At 41.9% G+C, this 18,341-nt stretch overlaps 1 protein-coding gene across 4 annotated transcripts in view; it reads right to left on the bottom strand.

The window, feature by feature from the left end:
- Nucleotides 1-13,768: 13,768 nt before the first annotated feature.
- The window catches only part of mpped2a (metallophosphoesterase domain containing 2a), a 62,012-nt gene continuing 57,439 nt past the window's right edge, over nucleotides 13,769-18,341 (bottom strand). For all 4 annotated transcript variants that reach the window (XM_004066819.5, XM_023952237.2, XM_078944199.1 and 1 more), the window contains 2 exons: nucleotides 17,037-17,150; nucleotides 13,769-15,399 (listed from right to left, as the gene is read on the bottom strand). In XM_004066819.5, coding sequence (XP_004066867.1) covers nucleotides 15,281-15,399; nucleotides 17,037-17,150 — 233 coding nt within the window. In that variant the 3' untranslated portion in view covers nucleotides 13,769-15,280. The remainder of the gene's footprint in view (nucleotides 15,400-17,036; nucleotides 17,151-18,341) is intronic.

Genomic DNA, 18,341 nt, shown 5'->3' with positions numbered 1-18,341 from the left:
TTCAAAACCCCAAGCTAACATTAGCAGAGCAAAAAAAAAAAAAAAAGGCAAGCCATACTGGAGCTATCCAGCTGTACAGTTTAGATCCAGATTCCAACTTAGACGAGGAAAACAAAGATGAACATAGATCTATTTGTCTGCAAGTGGATGCATCACAATGGACACAAGTGGAGCGGGGAGCTGTGGTCTGCTGATTCTTCATGTACGTCACACTTACAAGCTTTTTTTAAATTGCAGTTTTACATCTGCTCAATGATTTACAATGATTTGAATAAAGAAATACAAGCAATACAAATTTTATCAAAATTTTCTTTACATATGTCCTCAATCATGAGAGAATGCCACAAGAATTTTAAGAACACCAAAAGCCAAATTTTCCCTATTGATTCAAAGAACAGTAACCGTTTTTTTAGTTATATTAGACAAATTGACTACCGGTACACACGTTATGGATTTCTTGCATCTAACTGAGTTTTGGTTGGCAAGTCGCGTCATGGTGCCTGCTGGGAATCACATTTATACTATGCTTCAGTCATGATTAGCCAAAGGTCCTGACTTTTACTGAGTTCCACCCTGATCCTTGCTCCTTTCTGTGTTCTGCTGCACCCTTTCAGCCTGAATGTTCCCCGTATAGCAGACAACTCCTCGCAGAGAGACTCCTAATACCACTCACAGAGACACAAAGACTCAATTGAATTAATCATCTTGAAGACATTAATCAAACCTTAATGAAGGATTAACCTCTGCACTGCACGCCTGCCTGCCTGTTGAAGTCACTTCAGCTCTTGGATCTGTTTTTTTCCTGAGAACTGATGATCTGCTGCCTTTGAGATTTTGCAACAGAAGTAAAGCTATATTCATGTATATTCCAACTACAGGAAATTTCAGAGGTTCAAACTGCTCGCAGTGCCAATATCAGTTTGGCTAAAAATCTGTTGTTTCAGTTTTCACATGACTTGATTCTGAGGAGATTTCCCCCTGGAGGGCACAAGGCTTGAAGTCGTGGTGCTTCTATGCTGTTGAATTCTCCAGAGATGCCTGAGGCAACAGGAGCTTTCACCTCAGCCAAACTATTAGCGGTGCACAGCTCTGCGATGTTTTTGTTCATCACAATTAGCAAAACAAAGAAAGAAAACAAAGTACCGTAAATTCCGGACTACAAAGCGCACCCGATTACTAGCCGCACCCACCTATTTTCACGTGTTTACCTAATTTTATACATACACAAGCCGTGTCGGAGTACAAGCCGCGAGGCAGTTTTGCCTCAGGCTCATGTATTAGAGTATATCTGCATCTGCCAAACAGTATGCACCTCTATTCTGTTCACAAGTTCCTCAGTTATGGTTTTTATTTTATTTTTTTAACTTATTGACAATCTAGGTATCATACATAAAATCACCATATAATCAACATTACATCCCTCAGTTATGATGAGGAAATTTACATCCGCGATGCCCCATTTCCCATGAGTCTTAGGGGCTAAAGGCGGGGCCAACGCCCGGCTCGCCATTCTGTTGTACGTGTTTAAGAATGAGCAAGTATCAGCAGTGCATGGAGGGGTGAACGGGTAAAGCTCTCCTTCCGCTTGTGTCGCGGCAGCGTTATGGGAGTAACAGGGCTGGTTAAAAAACACGCTAGTAAAATAAAGCAGCGACGACTGAAAAGCGCGCGCCTCAGGGCGATACGCGCACCTCCTCGCGGCGCGTGGGTCAGAAGTTTCCTTCCACAACAAACACTGTTGGTCTGCGGACGCCTCGAGTAAGCCCTGGCTGCAGCCTGCAGAATGGCTCGACGCCTCCGCGCTCCGCGCTCCCGCGCGCTCCTTGTCTCCCCTTCCTATCTACTCCGACAGCTCTGGCCAGGGCGGCTTCAAGGAGGAGCGCTTCGTCCCCATTGCGCCGGTGAATGGAGCAAATCGTGTCTGTGCAGAGCAATCGGACTTAATACTGTACGTTTTGTGTATGAGGGGCGGATGCGTTGTTACGTGTGGGAGCCTTCAGACTGCCATCGGCCCCGCAGCTCACACGACACGCAGTCTCCACACGGAGGCTGTGAGCGTTTCAATGCAAATCTCCGCTCAGTCCTTAATAACCGTTAAAACGACCACGTCAATTTGTGTTTCCAGTCGTGTCCCGACAAAATAAAGGCTGATATTATTCCCATATATTTACGTGCAGCCAGCCGAGTCACTATGACTCAGAGGTAAATGCACTCCATGCGCTGTTCTCTCTGTCACGCAGCTGACCGGCTTTTCCAAACCCGTTGGTGATGGTGGATTTTTTCACGCTGCTTTTAACGATTGCTTTTAACTTGAAAGCTTCATCATATTGTAGCGGCGATCACGTGCACGTTGGGTCTAATGGCACCAAAGGATTCTGGGATGCGGCCGGGCATGCGTGTTTCGTTTTGTTGAACCATGACTGAAGTGTCTAAGACCTGAAGTCAAGTCCATGCTGTTTGACTGCTTAGAGGCGTGTTGAAAATTAAATGACTTGTGTTTGGTGTTAGAGAATTCAAACCATTCACTGTGTCCGAAAATACGTACATGGCGTCCGCCAATAAAATCCATAAATTAGCCGCGTCACTGAATAAGCCGCACGGCTGTAAGCGCAGGAAAAAAGTAGCGGCTTGTAGTCCGGAAATTACGGTACTAAGACCTAATTAGAAATGTCAACAAAAACATGAATAAGCAACAAAGACAAAGGGGCACAATTCAGTGCTGTGGTGTGCTGGTCCCTCCATCCCTCCCTTTCTTGTCCAACCATAATCCATCCATCTATCCATCTAGCCATCCATCCCTCGCTTTTTCATGAATCCATCATCCATCCATCCATCTGTCCATCCACAATCCATCTCTGTCTCTTTCTCCCTCCCTCATCTTTCCAACATCCATTTATTCATCCATTCATCCATCTTCTTCCACTCATCCGGGTTGCGGGGGCAGCATTCTAAGCAAAGATGCTCAGACTTCTGTCTCCCCGCCCCCTTTTCTTCAGCTCCACTGGTGAGACCCCAAGACGTTCCCAGGCCAGCCAAGAGACGTAGCAGTTTGTACTGGGTCTTCCCCCGGGGCCTCGGTCCGGTGGGACATGCCCAAAACACCTCCCCATCCTCCCCATCATCCATCCATCCACCTGTTGATCTCATGCTCTGATTTTCCCTCACTCGTGAACAAGAACCCAAGACACTGTAAGTCCTCTACCTGGAGCAGGAGCACTCCACTCAACGAGAAGTCAAGAAGGGTGATGGTCCCCTGTAGGGTAAATGCAGAGGTTTGCGTTAGCAAGGACATCAGAGAAACAAACAAAGCCCAAGTCCAAGACTTGAACTAGAAACAGATCTTCCACATCTGACCAGTGTTGACCCAGATCAACAAAAACAATGGCGATGGTCGAACATCTGAATGCAATGAAGAAGAAAAAAGGATGTACTCAGGATGTAAAGCTCAGCTGACACAAAAACAATATCTAGCTAAATTGGAGTTTCTTAAACAAATGACTTGTGTATCCAAAATTCTTGCTGTTATCATCCAGGAACGATCTGTTCCATCTGTAATAACAGAGAATTTGGAGCATTGGTTTCTGTTTGTCTCTCACATTACAGGGATCTGGATTCCTCTCATTTAAAAGTTCTGTGTTCTAAAACAAAACGTGATGCTGAACACAGAAAATAGGAAAGGCTGAATTTTATTTAGCACTTGAAATCAAGACCATCAGAAAAATAGCAAACTCCCAACAGAAAGAAGAAGGTCCACCGGCCGCTTGAAGAAGCTGGTGGTTCTGCAGCTGCAGCAAACGGGCTCAAAGACCCTGAACTCTCATGGTTCTTTGCATATTTTTGTTCAGTTAGTAAACAGAATACTTGGGAAATTAATCCATGGGAAAAGTGAAAGTCAAGGGTGACATCAGTGTTTATGACACATGACTAAAACAATCAAGCAGAAATGAAAACAGAAAACCTAAAGTTCTAAACCACATGCTTGTGTAATTATTCAGTGAAGAAAACCCAAGGAATCCAAACTCAGGACAGCAGCTGTTGAATACTGAGGAAAACACGAGACGGTTACTCTTTTCAGCTTAAATTTGACTTAATTTTCTTTTTTGAAGCTTAAGCTGCTTGGAGCCAAAATTGATGTAATTTGTTTATTTTGGTCAAAAATTCAGAACTGATGATCATCTTAGTCTTTTGATTAAGTGAGCAGAGAGAGAAGGAGCATATGGAAACATAGCAATGATTATGAAAAATATTCCTTAGCAGCTCCACTGGGGCCAAATGAGCTCCACATTACAATTATATCACCAGTGGGCAGTAAAGTCCCTACAATTACTGCATGCAGAGAACTGGCATAGACACACTCAGGCTTAGGCAACCACCCGGAGTCCAGCAGCCTTCTTGTCTTGTATCCATCAGCAGGAGACGAAGGTTGACCTGACAAACACCCACTGTCCCCAACAGCTGTTCGACCAAGGATAATGAATGTGGCATGGAGCATCCTGACTCTGAGACATGAGGGGATGAACGATAACAGCAGCGCTCTCATTCAAAAATACGGGAAACACAAACGCTAGTTTACAATATTGGCCCCAAATACCTGGGCTGCGAACCGGCACCGATCTGTCGGACAGTTGGTACTGAGCTGCAGAGAAAAAAAATACGACCTACCTTTTTTCCATGTTATTTATAATCATATTCTGTAGGAAGTTTCTTTTTGGAAAACTGCTGGATTCTCCTCGTCACATCCAACTCATTCTTGATGCATGTCAAGACGCTCGTACTGCTGAACCGACTGATGGCTTAGTTGACTGGGTGTGGGACTGGCGCACATTAAACCCGAGTTTTCTTCTCAGGGGCGCAATGAGCTAAAAGATCCAGTGTGGGTCCTCAGGCGAAACCTTGGCGCTGCTGCGTATGTGGGTTTCCTTGGGCCTTGAAAATACAGGGTTGTGTCAGGAAGGGCATCCAGCATAAGAACTGCCTGCCATCCACCTGTGAAAGCTGTTTCGCTGTGGCGAGTCCAGCAAAACAAAACAACAACACATGTTTGGAAAGTTTCTTATCCAAAAAAAAAGAGCCAGTGAGGAAACAGAACAAGAACGTTTGACTATAGAAAAAACTGAAATCTGCATTCAAACGACAAAAACCAGGAGTCTATACTCCAAATATGTATTTATTGCAACAGTTGTTCCAACACACCATAATAATAATAATACATAGTATTCATCAACCAGCTGACTATTTTTGAAAATATTGGTTCTAGTGAATGTTTTTTAATTTTTTTGAATTTATATTAAAAGTCGAGTGAGGCTGAAGTTGGCGTCCGATTTTGTAGCTTCCACTTTGACAGTAATGGGTTAAGGGAAAATTTAGATCACATTTTAATGGTTGTTACATAAAAATATGTCACGGTGCCATCTGTCAGTCACCTCCCCCTTCCCTTCTCTGCTCATTGGAACCAGCTGCCCTGCATCATCTCATCACCTGCTGACCTTCTTAAGGAGATCCACCCCAGCATTCGACGCCAGTCCGTTACACTCTCCGGTCCTCTCCTTCACGGGTGCTGCTGGTTCCTCTCTGATCACGCCGCATCATCTCTGCTCAGGCCACGAAGTCCTCCTCGCTCGCAGGATTCTCGACGCTGTCCTCAAGATCCCGTTCCTGACACCCCAGGGTGCTACGTCAAATACTTACCTCTTACGCACTACAAACTCCTGATCTCTTGGATATTGTTATTCATTAAATCCTTTCCAAGGTCCCCGAGTCCGAGTTTACTTCCGGGTTTCAGCAACTGGGTCTGCCACGTCACCGCCGCCATGACAAAATCTAGTGAATAAATAAAGTTTAAAGCAGCTGCAGATATTTTACAGAGGATGAAGGTAAACATTACCCTCAAAAATTAAAGGAAACTGGAAGCTAAAAAAAAATTAATAAAAAAAAAATTATCTCACAATAAACCTGTCCAAGACTTGCAAAAGGTTGGGGACCCCTGGTCTGAAGGATCACCAAAACGTGCCTAATGGTGCTCATTAAATATTTTAGTTTGCTCCAAAACAATGTTCCTCCACTTTTTATTCTGTTTTAATTCAAACACAAATGTATATGTAATCTCTGAGATTACAACAAATACACCCTAGATTAACATCAGTTTGACTTTAGGTAAACAGCTGATGATACCTTTCAGTCTGTAAACCACATGGAGGGGTTCTTTACAGATATCATTCAAGACAGCAGACAACCCTGACTTCATGATGGACAAAGAAAAAAAGAAAAACCACCAAATATTTTTTTTTATTCTGCGGTCTATTACAAGTAATGCTAAATGTTGATGTCAATGCTCAGGCAATTCAAAGAAAACTTACCAGAGATCTTTCCAAAAACAGAAGTTTGTCAAATTGTATTTCAATAGGCAAAGATCCTATGGTGACTCATGAAAAAAGTGACTCATCTGAGCAACAGGATGTTAAACGATTAAACTGTTGCGGCAAAAAAAGTCTTTTGGCCATTTTCCTCAGAGTCCTCAGGAAGAAGAGGCGTTTGTTAGCCTTCTTTACCAGCTTGGAGCATCCTGTTGTCCAGGTGAAATCCTCGGAGTTGTGGACTCCCAGGAACTTACTGTAACGTTGGTCACATGTTCCACTGTTGTCTCCTTGATGTGGATGGGTATGTGTGGGTCAGTGTTCCTCCTGAAGTCCACAATGGTTTTCTCTGTATTGAGTAGCAGGTTGTTGGCGTCGCACCACTCTGCCAGACGATCCACCACCTCCCTGTAGGCAGCCTCATCACCGTCTTTGAGGCCATTTCCGTGGTGCAGTGGTGGACCGTGCATTACACACCTAGGACTTCAGTTGTGCTACGTCTAATTAACTCAACCCCTCATTAACCATTTCACAATACAGAAACGAGCTTTGCATTGTATATTACAAAAAATATTAAATGCACTTTAGAGCCGAAAATGTTGGCTCGACAGACGCAGTGGACACAGGGTATGGAAGCGATTCTGTAGCATAATTAAAAATAAAAATAAAAACCAGAAATGCTTTTTCATTTTCAAAATGTAGCTGCATTTTTTGAATCAAAATTAAAATGAAAAAGCAATCTGCCGAAATGCTTTTTCATTTTCTTCCTCAACACTGCTTATTCTGTCACTTAATTAAAATGATAATGAAAATAGTATTTGACATTTCATTTTCAAAATGTTCTCTGGTAAATGTGTCATGACTACAGAACTTCTGAGACCCAGATGCTGAAACCCGGAATGAGACACAGGGCAGAGATGGCGTGGCGAGTAAGCGGATTTAATAATCACGTAAGAATGAGAGAGCACAGTTCCACAGTCACTGGTGGATTCGTCACTAGGGTCCGGAGTCAGCAGCGTAGGAGGAGGCCCGTAAAGTAGGCGGTTAGGCAGAGGCTCGTGGTGAGGTCGGATGGAACAGACCAGGTGAGGTTTCCAGACAACGGCTGATTCAGGCGACCACTCGTGGCTTGGGATTTCCTGGAGACAGGTAAGACAAGGTACGTTAAGCGGAGGCTTGGAACAAGGTAGCAAAGCTTGAACTAGACGTGTGGTCCGTTGCACCATCAGGGCGATGAATACTGGTCCAGGAGCTCCTTAAGTAGGCAGACGGTGATGATGAAGTGAGTGGTCGCAGCTGGGCTGAATCAGGAAACCAAGCGGAGAGGAGAGGGGGAGGAGTCTGACAGAGGCACCATGACAAAATGTGTAGCAGAATTCATTTAGAAATGTCTAATTTGACAATTAAAATGGATTAACAAAAATGCTTTTTAATTTTCAAAATGTAACTGCATCATATGACTCATAATTAAAATGAAAAATCAATCCTTCAAAATGCTTTTTCATTTCTACTTAAAAAACACTTATTCTGTGTCTTAATTAAAAAGGAAATGCAAAGAGGGGATTGTATTTCCATTTTAACATCCACCCTGCGAACATTGTTGCATTATTCAATTCGACTTAGCATTTCCAGCGGGGAGGCGGGGCGATGACGTCTGTCACGGTGCCTCTGTCAGCCTACCTCCCCCCTCCCAGCTCTCTCTGCTCTGCTGATTGGAACCAGCTGCCCACCATCACCTCATCATCTGCCGGCTTCTTAAGGAGATCCACCCCAGCATTCATCGCCAGTTCGTTATACACTCTCCAGTGCTTATGTCTGGCCTTTTAGTCAAGTTAAGAACTTCTTGTCTGACTCTCCACTCACCACGTCTTGTCACCCGCCTTCAGGTTCCACTCCACGGGTCTCGCTGGTTCCTCCTCACAAAGAGCTCCACGTCTCGCCCCGCTCTGGTCCCGCTGTCCTAAGCGCCCACGCCTCGCACCGCTCTGGTCGCGCTCTCCTCAGCGCCCACGTCTCGCCCCGCTCTGGTCCCGCTGTCCTCAGCGCCTCGCTGCCATCAGCCTCAAGACTCTGACTCTGACATCAGCGGTATTCAGCAAAGAGCTACTTGCCTTTATCTGCAAGAAACTCTATTACATTCTTGGAAAATAAATTCATTGCAAGACTTCCTGGTTTGGAGTTGACTTCCGGGTTTCAGCTACTGGGTCTGCTACGTCTCTGACGTCATGACACGTCAGTGCTATCTCCGTGTGTCCGGCTGCTAACAGACAGACAGGAACTTAAAAACAGAAGTTTCAGGAATACTTTTGAATACTGATGTATACCTTTGAATAAAATCAATGAATCAATATTTTTTTAGGCAACGTCACCAGTTGCCTAAGCGTGCTAGTGGGCCCTGCTGACACCAAGTTAAAATCTGGAAGAATCAATGTCGGAAATGAATTTCCGACATTGATTTTGCATCAATGTTTAGGAGGCATTCAGAACTGATATTGAAGGCATCTTCAGCTCTGAATGCATAACCATCATAAAACAAAGAGATCGGACCATTTGGAATGATTTAATGATTATGCCTGGACAAAATATAACGAACACATGATTCAGATAATTTTTAAGGCCTTCAGAGAGCCTTGAAGGCCCCGTCGGCCCATTTGGTTCACTTTAAATGAACCAGAGTTCATTTTCCTTGACAATCCAGAACAAATCTTCAGTCTGAATACACCCGACCGGACTCTGGTACAGGACCAGGAACTGCTGTCTGACCCATCTTTCAAGGTGGTCTTGGTTCGTTTCCAATTAGACTGAGCCTTTGTTCACTTTGATATTCCTCAAAGTGAACTTTGTGCTCAGAGCGGAACAACTGGACCAAAACAGCCACCGTAGTGGGATGTAAACAGAGTAGGAATGAGGTAACCATGACGATGAGACCAGCAACGCATTGAAATGTGGTCAGATGAATGCAAGCTCATTAACTTGTGCTATCTTAGATGACCCCACCCTCACATTGACGTGTTCTCCCTACCATGACAAAGGTGGATAAAGGTGGAAAGATTTCATGTAATCCATGGACACCAGTGAAGATCACAAATCATTGAAGAAAAAAGGATCAAGGCACTGTCTAGTAGGTCTAGATGACCCAACTCGCAATGTTAAAATGCCTAGGATAGCACAAGGGTTACAACAACTGCGCATGTACCCTAACCCTAACCCTGATTGGTGCTGGGCAGCTTCAGCATTGCCAGGTTGTGGACGCCGTTCTGTCCCTTGAACTTCCTGTGAAGCACCAGCCGCTTGGGTGTCAGTGTTTGCTCCGACGCCCCGACTCTCACCACACTGATGGTGGACCTGCCTCATGTTGTTCTTGGTCACATGGGTTTATCCACAGGAAGTCAGCTGAGGAGCAGGTTGTTGGTGTTTTTACCAGCATTGGTGAAGCCCAAAGGCTGTTTCTGTTGACTAGACAAAGATGTGCTTGTGGCTGGTTCAGACGAGTGTTTCAGAAAAGCCAAAGGAGAACATCTTTTCACACTGAGGGCACCGTGTGCCAAAAAAAAGATGGATCAGATGGTTGTAGAAGTTTGGATGATAAAGATGATAAAGTTTGGATGATAAAGAGCTTGTTTGTACACAGACAAAAATAAATAAAATTAAAGCCACTAGTGGAGTTGCCCCCTCACCTCATTGGTGAAGTGGAAGCTTCAGGCCCCTCACTCTCCCACTATCACCCCGGTCAGAGCTGCATATGACAAATTCATGAAAAATACAATTGTTTCTCAATGGTGGCTTTTCTGTTGGTTTTATCTCCATTTTTGGTCACATGGGGGTGATAAACATGTTTATGTAATTTTTCGAAGAATCAGCAAAGTAAACTTTTGGATTTTCTTGGCAACAGTGGGATTTTGTTAACCACGCCCACATTCCTAATATGTTTGTGTTGTTATATCGTTTCATTTAACTTGATCCAACGCTTCATGCATTCAATTTTCACAATGTTCCAGTAAAAAAGAGATGAGCAACAGCGAAACAGGAGCTCACCATAATAATGCCGCAAGTCAAAATTTCAACATTTTGTCTCAAGTAGATTCCCATGATGCTCGAGAAATTAGGGGTTAGATTTTAAATCCTTAGAACGATTTTACATTCGTAGCTGGTACTAAAGGTGTTCTTATTTTCTTTTAATTCAAAGATCAACAAGACTTCGGTTGAGTTTGTAGACGTAAGCTGGTAGTACAATAAAGATCGCTCGAACAAAGATTTTCTTTTCCCATATTGTGCCAAAATATGAAAATTTCACACTTTGCCATAAAAGCCATAGGTCCTGTGGCCATCCCATAGTAATTTAAAAAATATCCCTGACGTGTGTGTTTTGGTTTTGTTGATTTTGAAAATATTTTTTAATGCTTTCCCCCACAGTAATGTCATTATTTGGGGTGGGGGGTTTACTATGTCAATTAATCTTCCCTGAGTATTAGGAACATGAAAGTTTGGTCTTTGAGCATGTGGTGGGGCGCAAAAAGAAGGAAGAATTGTAGAAAAAAAACCTGGTCTTTGTAGTCCAGGACTGCTGCTGGACAGAATAAAACAAGGATGAACATTTCGTTTTTCTCAAGAGGACGTGTACAAAGCAGGTATGATTGATTAGCTTTTAGCATTTTCCCTTTTTTCTTTTTTAAATCACTACGTGTAGAATTTGAATGGCGCTCTGCATGTATTAACAGGCTAAATTTGTTGGTGCAGGAAAGCCTGCATCAAAGGAGTGAAGACGGCAGAAACACAACATACACCCTAGCAGTACGAGCACAGCAGCCACGGCTCGTCTGCAGCCTGTGTTAAAATGATTAGACTGGATTATGGTAATGAGCAGGGGGATCTGGTGGATGTGGGGCGATGCTGCACTGCTCTCATTTTAGGGAATACTTAATTGGTTAGGCTGCTTTGATGTTGTGGGGATGAGAGAAGGGGGTTGGTGGGAAAACCTCTGCAGAGGCGCCCACAACTTGTTATATTTTTGGCCTGCGAGTAATCTGTACAGGAAAAAGGTAAAAAGGAATGAAAAGCAGAGCAGAAACATGGAGAACATGCAGACGAGAAGTGACTCCATCATCATCAATGCCTTTGCTGTTGAAGCGACTTGATCTGCTCCTCTGAGCTCCTGTTCTGTGATCCCTTCAAAGCCTTTAATCAGATCTTCTGGTATCCACTTCCACAATAATCTGAAAGTATGGCTGATAAAAACTCAACTGGGCTGTCATTTCTGAAAAAAAAAGTCAAACAAGCTCGTCTGGATTTCATAACATTTTTCATTATTAGCCATAAAAGATGTTTTGTTGATAAAGGTTCTCAAGGTGTAGTCATGCCAACTGGCCAAAGTATAAGTTTGATCCATACAAAAGGGGACTTTTTAAAGTTTAAGAAGCCCCCCCCCCCTTACAAGTCGACTCAATCTCTGAGGCTCCGGCTTTCTCTCCTTGTGGGTGCCGCCCATTTTATGACGTCATCCTAGAGCCGGCTTCAGCAGTGTGTCTGCGTCCCAACGAAAACAAACAACTGTGATAGATGCATGTGCATATTATGCATTTAAAATGAAAACTTTAACTCGATCACCACCAGCTCCACAGAGAAAGTGGGTGTGTGTGTGTCGGGCAGAGCAGACTCAGCCTGGAAGGGGCGGTTTCTCACTCTATGACATCACAATGTGAGAAACCGCTCGTGTTCGTGGGTTGGGAGGGGCTGGTGCTCAGAGGAGGTTTTAAGAGGAATCCTCAGAAATGACTGAATGGATCAAAAATAGCGCTTTGAGGGTTTTTTTTGTGAGGAAGTAACATTATAATACACTTAAAAGCTCAAAAAATTGATTTTGCGTGATATAGGCCCTTTGAAAGGAAGTTAAAGCAAACCATATATTTACATTTTGTTTTTTGACATTGTATAGTAAATTACAAACAGCATTTTCAAAATGCACAACCAAATTCAACATTAAATAGTACATTTCAAAATGTGTATTTATTTAAATTATTGTACCAAAAACCCATGACAGTTTAAAATGTCATAGGTTATGGTTTTATTGAAATTTTTATTTTGAAATGTTTAGATTGACTTGTATTTTTCTTATTTAATTCTACTATGCAAAATGCATTTTCAAATTGTATGATTGTATTGCAAATTGAATTTTCAATTGAGAATTGCACATTACTTTGAATTATGTCTCAAAATACTTCCATGTTTTTGAGACATTTTTAGGAACATTTAAAATCTAATTCAGGACAGTAGGTCTTGAGAAAAAATGGGATTTGATCCCCCATGAGCCCCACTGGGGCAAGTTTAAATGTCTTTCGACACAACGCATCCTGGAGAAGTTTGCTCTTTTTAGTGACAGGAAGTGACGACCCATTGACGAGAAAAGATTCAGGCCCATTCACCACGATGTAAGACTATTTAATGCTTTATAAAGCCTTTTTACCTGCTGTGTTAGATCATTTTGATCCTGTCACTTCCTCTCATGTCAGAGATAGTTCTGCACCTGAGGCCTTCCTCCTGCCCAGGTGACTGTATTCCCCCCAGACTCCTGAAGGGGGTCTTCGGTGCCATGGGCCCCTGGATAGGTGGTCTTAGTAACTCTTCTTGTCTTGTGGTGTGTGCCAACTGCTTTCAAACATGCTGTAGTGCAACCCCTTTTGAAAAAGCATAACTTTGACCCTAATTTTTCACGTTCCCTTTTCTTTTCAAAATTTTAGAGAAGGCGGTTTATTTTTATTATAGTGCCATTTAGAAAGTCGTGATATTTTGAGAAGTTTCTCAGGTGATTGTGGTGCCTCCACTGTTTTAATTCTTTTAGATTTCACTGCTGCTTTCGACACAGTAGATCACAGTGTTTTATTATCCCGACTGGAGCAGTCTGTCGGTGTGAAGGACGCAGCACTCAGTTGGTTCAGATGTTATCTATGTGGCAGGGGTTTTCCTGTCCAACTTGGACAGTGTTTTTTCTTCAGAGGCTCCACTCAAACACGGTGAACCCCAAGGCTTAGTTTTAGACCAACTTTTATTATTGCTTTGCCTTCTGCCACTGGGGTCAATTTTTAGGAAATACAGTGTGTTGTTCCACTGCTACACTGATGACATTCAGATCTAGCTATAAAAATCTGTATCTATCTGATCTCAAGTCTTTTCAGAACAAAACATTTGTTTTGGTGCAATTTTAATAGTTTTTTGGAGATTAAACTAAATTTAGTCGCACAAACTTAGGCTTTATTTTGTCATGGGAGTGAAGGAAATCGCTGTTGGTGATACAAATGCAGAGAAACCGAATAAAAATGAGTGGTGCTGCATGGGGAGAATTATCTGAGGGGCTCTGAAGGACCACAACACAAATGCATTTTTAAATCTAGACAAACAATGATGGAACAGAGACGAGAGGATTGTTTTAAGTAAAAATCTTGCATTTTTATTTGCATATAAAGGCAGCTAAATATATCACAACGAACTGAAAAAGAGAACTAACATTTCCATGAAGAAGGATACAATCAGAGAAAGCGCGAGAGGAACAGAGCACGAAAAGAGCATTTACAGCTGTTCAAACAACTATTGGCAACCATTTTTTTGTGCTAGCAAGATTGCATTTACACAGTGCAAAATTAGAAAAAAAAGCAAGAAACACAAAAACTACCAGATTTACACTTGAAAAGACAACTGAACCATGTTTATTTAGGCAGGTGAGTTGTTGGGAACAATTACCACCTGTTGGATTGTGAACAACATATTTTCCCTCTCCTTCAAAAATGTCCACCTGTTGGCATTTGATTAAAAATACTAAAGAAAATTATGAAAAGTGTTTCATGGGAGCATAAAAAACATGGCAATCTTACAGGTACAAACAAAAAAAATGCACCTGATGATTTTTTTTTTTTTGTCAAACACAACCTTTAGTACAGATGTTTTACAACATTAATATATAATATATATTTTTATACATACATTTTCCGAATTAGGTCAGAAAATCTCTGAGGAGATGAAGAAATATATGGCGGTGAGAAGATTTTTGCCCCTGCTTCAGTCTGCGGGGATGATGGGTAATAAATAAGGACTGTCCTTTGAGATCGCAGAGGGGCGTTCGCTGACACCTTTAAAGCTAGTTTAAGGCAGCGTCCTGTCAGCTAATAACAAAAAAAAAAACCTGACGTGAAATCAAAAATTTAAAAAACGTATCTTACGACACAACAAAATCAATTGGCATACATTGTCCAGCAAACCAAAGAAAGACATTGTACAAATTCACAAAGCGTCATTTGTCTTACAGATCTGACCAATATTTATCAAGAGCGAGATTGTTGAACCACAAAAAAAAAAACCTTCAAAGGAGAATACTGGTATAAAGCAGGAGAACGTTTTGACAAATACAGGTTTGAAAATGTGGAGAAAAATGTGAGAAAATATTTCTCATAATTGGTTTTTCTGTGAACACAAAATAAGATGTGATCACAAAACCTGCATGAATGAGCCGAAGGTTTCAAATCCGCGTTCACCCGGTGCCCCGCACTAAGGCAATTTGTTTCTGAGGGTAACGGCTGAAGGTGGGGGGGGGTGCATATCTGCTCCATGTAATACAAAACCACATGGATTATTTTGCTGCGTCAGCTGCTAGACAGGATTATGAAGAAAAATGAAGGAAACTTTACAATGCGGCTGCCGCGAATCAAAGCAAGGCAGCTGGACTGTTGGCACAAAACCTCAGAGATCACCGGTATTCTCCTTTAAATCCCACAGACCCCCCAACCCCCTTTCAATTCTTTTTCTGTCCGAGAAGAGCATAAAAATAGCACAAAAAAAGCATTTTTTAACATTTTTTTCTTTCCAAATGGACATATTTATATAAAAGAAGTAGTTTATCACTGCCATTCTCAAGCCCCGCCCACCTCCCTGTTCCTGCGGTCTCAGGAGCTGGATGGGTTTGGCAGGTCGAATACGATGGGGGGGTTAGTGGGCTGGAAGCTGACCGTGCAGGTTGATGCGTTTATAAAGGTTGTGTAGCCATCGGTCATGATGCCGTACCCTGAGGAGCAAAAAAAGGAAATTCGACATAAAAAAATACATTTTTATTTATTCTTCAGGTTGAAGAGGTTGTGTTTTAAAAAACACGTGTTTGTTGAGCACTCAAACCTAAAAAATAGAACTGCTGAGAGAGGTTGAAAACGGTTAGGAGTAAAAAGAAGCGAACACCACGGTTGAGTCAAAAGCAGATCATCAGTCCCTGGATGGTGTGGAGGCTCTCCAGCTGATTCAGCCTCAGCAGCAGATCAACTCAGTCTCAGGTTCGTCCCCACCTGGCTTAGTTCTCCCTGACATCAGAGCATCAGCTGCACCGCGGCAAACTGACAGGTTTTACATGGACGTCCATGTTCACAGCTGGAACGTCCATCATAGACGGGAAACTTCTGGACAGTCAGAACTTCCACTAACTGCTATTATAATGACTGATCCGCCTATCAATACATGTTTGAGTTGATTCACTTTAGTTTGGCAGCTTTTGCTTTAGCGTTGAAGGTTTTTCTAAAAGATGATTCTATTTTTACTGGACATCATCTGTTCCAGTGCAGCAGTTAAAAAGCTTTAAGTTCAGCTTTTGAATAATCATCAAAACTACACAAAAAAAAAAGGCTTGAGAAATATAATTCTATGAATGTAGTTTTCAATAAAAATTTGACAGAAGAGCTGGTTCTTGTGTCAAAGTGAAGTTTGAATTCATTCATGGACTTTTACACTTTGGTTTCATGATAGGGTTGTAACTAATGTCCGAGTACTTCAATATTTGCAATCTTTTCCAGAGAATTCCAATCTGAATATTTGCAATATTCAAGATTGAGAAGATCCAAGATAAATAAAAACTTTTCAGGCAATTCAATGATTGCTCTAAAACTGCAGAGTTTTTAGAAAATTTCGGGTGTGTGGAAGAAGTTACCCAGTGAGTCTGAGGTTGAGGGGACCCGGTGGGGTCAGAGATTGAAATGTTATCAACATGAAATAGAGGAACTAAACTGACTAAAACGATTTTGTTTGGATTGTAGTCGGCAATTTGAATAACAAATGTAATATAAGATTAATATCAAAAATATGGCATGATGTGACCATAGCATGCTGGAGAGGCCGTACCAGAGAGCGTCTGCTAAATGTTCATCTAATGTTGTGGGAGTTTTGAGGTTTTGCCACTAAAGATGAAAAAAGTCAGTTTATAAAACCCGTCTGTTGGAAACTGTTGTCACTTTAGACTTAATGACTGAGGGGTTTCTATCTTCATTTACTATCTTCTTGTTATCTATCAGCTGGAACTGTAGTCAGAACAAAAACTGTGGAGAACATTTTCAGGGTTTGCTTTACAATGATTCCAAAATAACAGTGGCATTTATATTTTGTTAACCAGGAAGTTGACAGAAAAAAAATTGAGTGTGACATTGTTTAAAGTGCTAAATATAACTTTTTTCATTTAAAATCTTGGTTTTTGTCTGTTATATTTTGTTGATTTGGATCTCCTGTACTAAAAGAAGCTTTAAATGATGGTGAATAAACACTCAAACATAATGCATTAGATAGTAGGAATCATGATTGGATCTGTAATTCGTTGATCTTGATTCGTGAATTGAACTGGATCGCCCATTAAGTAACGATTCAAAGTGAATAACTCATGTCCAGTACCTTCGTGGATTCCCCCGAAGCAGTGGAGTTTGGGTCGCACCCTTTTCTGTACTGTGTTGAGCAGCTCCACACATCCAACCCGCTGCAGCTCTTTAGGAACCCAATCCCGGAAACCTGCAAGGATTTTTAAAGCAGATGAGTGAGCCAGCAGACGACTAGTAGTTTCATAAAAATGATGTCCATACTCTGTGTTCACTGAGCTGTTGTGGCAGCATTACTGTGTACCGTAGCTGCAGCACATATTATGATTCAAGTTTTCAGTCTTTGTAAAGTTTTCACACCAAGACTACCAACAAAGGAAGCCAGGAGAAGCACAGTGAGAAGCTGACTTTGGTTGAACCGGGCCTGAGAGCTACTACTGACACCAGACAACCATACAGACAACACTGGAGCTGTTATTTTCTAATGCTGCGTTGACACCAAACGTGAAACACACGTCAGATCCGTCTCCTTTGACGTGCGTCAAATTTACTGCTCAACCCTGGCCCAAAAATGTTGTACAATACAATGGAAATACTAGTTTTGGGTAAATTCCTTCCTTTAACTGTTTTGTCACCATGTCAGCTGTAACCCCTGACCACACCCTTTTTTTCTTTATTTACCTCTTAAGTTGTAAACTTGACGCGTGTGGGAGGAGCTACTGTCCAACGTTTTTAGCCTCATCGCTACATGTAAGCATGGTCTGTATGTCTCATCTTCAACGCATGGTAGACATGGATGATGTAGAGTTTAGGTTTATTTATGTTGAAGAGTTCTACAAAAGTATCGGTAATCCATGTCTGGGTTTAGGAGATCATTCAGAGACACGAACTACTGCATGAGCTGAATCTGAATGGCGGCCGCTTTCAGCGGTACTTCTGTCTCTCCATGACCCAGTTTGATGACTTACTGTCCCGCATTAGTCAGAGGAGGGAAAAATATTAAACAAGAGGAAAGTAAGAGGAACTTTTAATTATCGTCTCGATCTAAAAATTAATAACATTACAAAGTTCAGGAGAACTACTATGGAGTGATTTTTGTATCATAATTCCAATTGCAACGCTCACAGTTTTGAGCGTAAAATTTGAAAACTTTAAGTGCTCAAAAAATTATTTTGCACTTGAAAATGAAAAGTACTTGCAATCAAAACAATTTTATTAGAGAGAATTTTTCTCTGTTCTGTGCTAGAAATGGAGCACGGCACCTTGGAATTCTTCCCACTGTGCACAAACCTGATCCAGTCTATGAGCTGACTGGAAGAATTTCTGACCAATCAGAATCAACTTTCATGTCTTTGTCTGTGATTGGCTGGCTCTTGCAGCTCAC

This window comes from Oryzias latipes, chromosome 3, assembly GCF_053564925.1.
Source record: "Oryzias latipes strain Hd-rR chromosome 3, Olatipes_Hd-rR_3.1".
NCBI classification, from domain to species: Eukaryota; Metazoa; Chordata; class Actinopteri; order Beloniformes; family Adrianichthyidae; genus Oryzias; species Oryzias latipes.
This window is presented reverse-complemented; position numbering and strand designations above follow the sequence as displayed.